The following is a 2,988-nucleotide window of genomic DNA, read 5'->3' as shown; positions in this document are numbered from 1 at the left end:
CCCTACACACAATACTCTCTACCTCTGGAGGTTGTGGGCTCAGGATAGGATCTCTCCTTGGACAGGCCTCTGGCTGTACTTCAGCCTCTCTCTCTTGCCCAAGAGAGCAGGGAAACTTCCATTCATTCCCCAGTCCAGCCGACTGTGGAGTGACTGAATTTCTGTTGCCTCCCAGGGACAAAGACTGCCTTGGGACAGTGCCTGTTTTCCCTCACTTTTTGGCCTTGGGGCGGCTGGGAACTGTAGGCCAGCAGATGAGGAAGCTCCATTCAACCCCTGCAGGCCCCTCTCTGGAACTACAGCTCAATTAAACCTTATGGGGGAACATTTTAAACAACCAACCACAGACAGCGGCCATTTTACAAACACAGGTAACTGCCATTTCGTTACACCTACCAACAGCCACTGAGAGAAAAGTTAGTCCCACACAGGAGGCAAGCAGGAGAAGCGTCTTTGTCAAGAGAGAAAGCCGTTTGCAAGTAGTTCTGATGGCACAGTGGCTGAAGGGGGAGTGGGTGGGGAAGAGGAGCAGACCCAGCCCCCAGCCAATGGCACGCGAGTACTCTTGAGCCGTGGCTGACGGGCCAATGGCTGAGGGAGAGCATGGAATGTTGCCACTCGAAAACAGAATTATTATATAGAGAGATTCAGCAAGAACAAGGCAAAGACCCAGGGCAATAGCCCTGTTTAAATAGCATGCAACTCCACCCACTTCTCCAAACAACTACCAACGATAGGCTATTGTCAAAACCATTCATTCCTCATTGGCCACCTCCAGAGTCCTGGTGGGCTATTGTTCTAGAGCTCCAAGCTCAGCCAGTCTCTGGTAGAAACAGTCCTGGAATGTTCCAGTCCCAATACATAAAAAACGTGTATAGGCAGTGAGGAAAAAAATACCAACTAATGTGTGACATGGAAGTTCCTGTTTCTGGGGTCAGATCTTGGTTTCCGAAATACAAAAGAGAGCGGTGCAAAGGGCAGGGGCAGCTGTTAGGGAGGTCTGGCCTGCAACCCACTGTCAGTGATGCACTTTGGGGTAGGGTTACTATCTCCCCGATAGGGGTGGGATTCCCCCCAGTTTGGGGCCCCTAATCCGCCGCTGGTGGAGGGACCCCTGCCCCTAAAGAACCCTGTCCCACCCAATGTACCCACTCAGAGGTGACACCATTGTGCCAGGCACATCGCATGGGGGGATGCTCTAGCATTTGGCCAGAAACTCTATGGTGGCCAACACTGCTCTAGGCAGGGGTCATTTTGTAGAAAAAGAGGTGCAGGAGCTCATTAGCATAACTCATTAGCATAACTTATTTGCATGTGCCACACACCCTGACATCACCGGAAGTGTGTCAGAAGGCAACACCCACCGCTCAGGCTCCACTGGACTGTTTTAGATTGCTAGCTATTGGGGGGGGGACACGCAGATCTGTCCTCGCAGAGGAGGGAGAGCTTGTACCTGAATAAAACTTGGTCTTAAAGGTGCCACTGGACTGTTTGGGGGCGGGGGGGCCTCTGCAGCTTACCTGGCTGCTTTTTGCTCTGACTGAGGGCTGCTGGGAGCAGGGGGTGGGGCTTGTTGCATGTGCCCGCCCCCTGGGCTCTTTACTGCCAGAGCTCCGCTCCTGTGCGCTCCTGCAGGAAATGATCCCTGGCTCTAGGGCATCACCCCTCAGCTGAGCTCCCTTTCTTCCCTAACCTTTACCCTTCCCAGCGTCTGCCCCCCCCCCAACCCCACAGGAATTTCCCTAGATGAAGTCGGCAACCCTGCTGGTGGGTGGGGAAACGGTGGGCCCCATTCTAATGCAATTTGTTGTCCTTTATTTCAAGAAATGTGTCGGAAGAGACAGGCTCTTCCCATTCCTTCTCCTCCGCCTCCCAAGAGAACCAGCCCCGTGGTCTTCTTCCTGGCTGTGCTGGTGGTCCTGCTGGCTGCCTCGCTGGTCGCAGTGGGCACCCTGTGTAAGTACAGCCGCTCTGGCAAACTGAGCTGCATCCTTGTGTGGGTCTGAGTCCTTTCGGCACCCTCCTTCCAAGCCCTGCTGTGTATGCCCCTGCCTTGAGAGGGGACACAAGTAGGGACTGTTGTTATTATCGAGATATATGTCAGAGTGATAGAGGTAGCAAGCAGTTACTATAGATCAGTTTGATCTGTTTGTCAGACCTAGCTGTCATGCTAGTAATCATGTAATTACAGCCAGGTGTTTCTAGCAGGTGTTGCTCTTTCAGGTCTTGTTAGAGTTAGTGATTACATCACCTTGTTAAAGATTGGCTGGGGTTTAGCATAATAGCTATCAGCTTAGTGAGCTGGTGTAGGACTCAGTTCTCATAGACTAAGGCATGACATGTTGTTCAATAGCCTGTAAATATATCTGTATATATTCACCTTTATAACTATATAAACTCTCTGTGCACCTTCATAATTGGTCAGTCTCCCGCTTCTTATTTACAACACCCAATAGTTATGACCCAGAAATGGAAGGATGCTTAGAAGGTGGGTGGATCTGGTATTATTTATGAAGAAGAAGAAGAGAAGAGATTGGATTTATACCCCCCCCTTCACTACCCAAAGGAGTCTCAGAGCGGCTTACAAACTCCTTTCCCTTCCCCTCCCCACAACAGACACCCTGTGAGGTAGGTGTGGCTGAGAGAGCTCTTTGGAGGACTGCTCCTGAGAGAACAGCTCCAAGAGAACTTGTGACTGACCCAAGGTCACACTAGCAGCTGCATGTGGAGGCGGAGTGGGGAATCACACTCAGTTCTCCCAGATTAGAGCCCCGCCACTCTTTAACCACTACACCACAACTGGCTCTCAAAGATCCCAGGTTCAATTCCTGGCATCTCCAGTTAAAAGGACCAGGGAGTAGAAGAAGAAGAAGAGAAGAGATTGGATTTATACCCCACCCTTCACTACCCAAAGGAGTCAAAGAGCAGCTTACAAACTCCTTTCCCTTCCCCTCCCCACAACAGGCACCCGGTGAGGTCGGTGGGGCT

At 51.4% G+C, this 2,988-nt stretch overlaps 1 protein-coding gene across 1 annotated transcript in view; it reads left to right on the top strand.

Moving 5' to 3' along the window:
• Nucleotides 1–1,956, top strand: part of LOC107121447 (C-type lectin domain family 4 member F-like) — a gene marked incomplete at its 3' end in the record, with an annotated part of 39,887 nt that extends 37,931 nt beyond the window's left edge. Inside the window, exon 7 of the mRNA XM_015424356.1 lies at nucleotides 1,878–1,956. Coding sequence (XP_015279842.1) covers nucleotides 1,878–1,956 — 79 coding nt within the window. The remainder of the gene's footprint in view (nucleotides 1–1,877) is intronic.
• Nucleotides 1,957–2,988: the final 1,032 nt, after the last annotated feature.

Source organism: Gekko japonicus, unplaced genomic scaffold, assembly GCF_001447785.1.
Source record: "Gekko japonicus isolate JY-2015 unplaced genomic scaffold, Gekko_japonicus_V1.1 scaffold4411, whole genome shotgun sequence".
In the NCBI taxonomy this organism is placed as follows: Eukaryota; Metazoa; Chordata; class Lepidosauria; order Squamata; family Gekkonidae; genus Gekko; species Gekko japonicus.
This window is presented reverse-complemented; position numbering and strand designations above follow the sequence as displayed.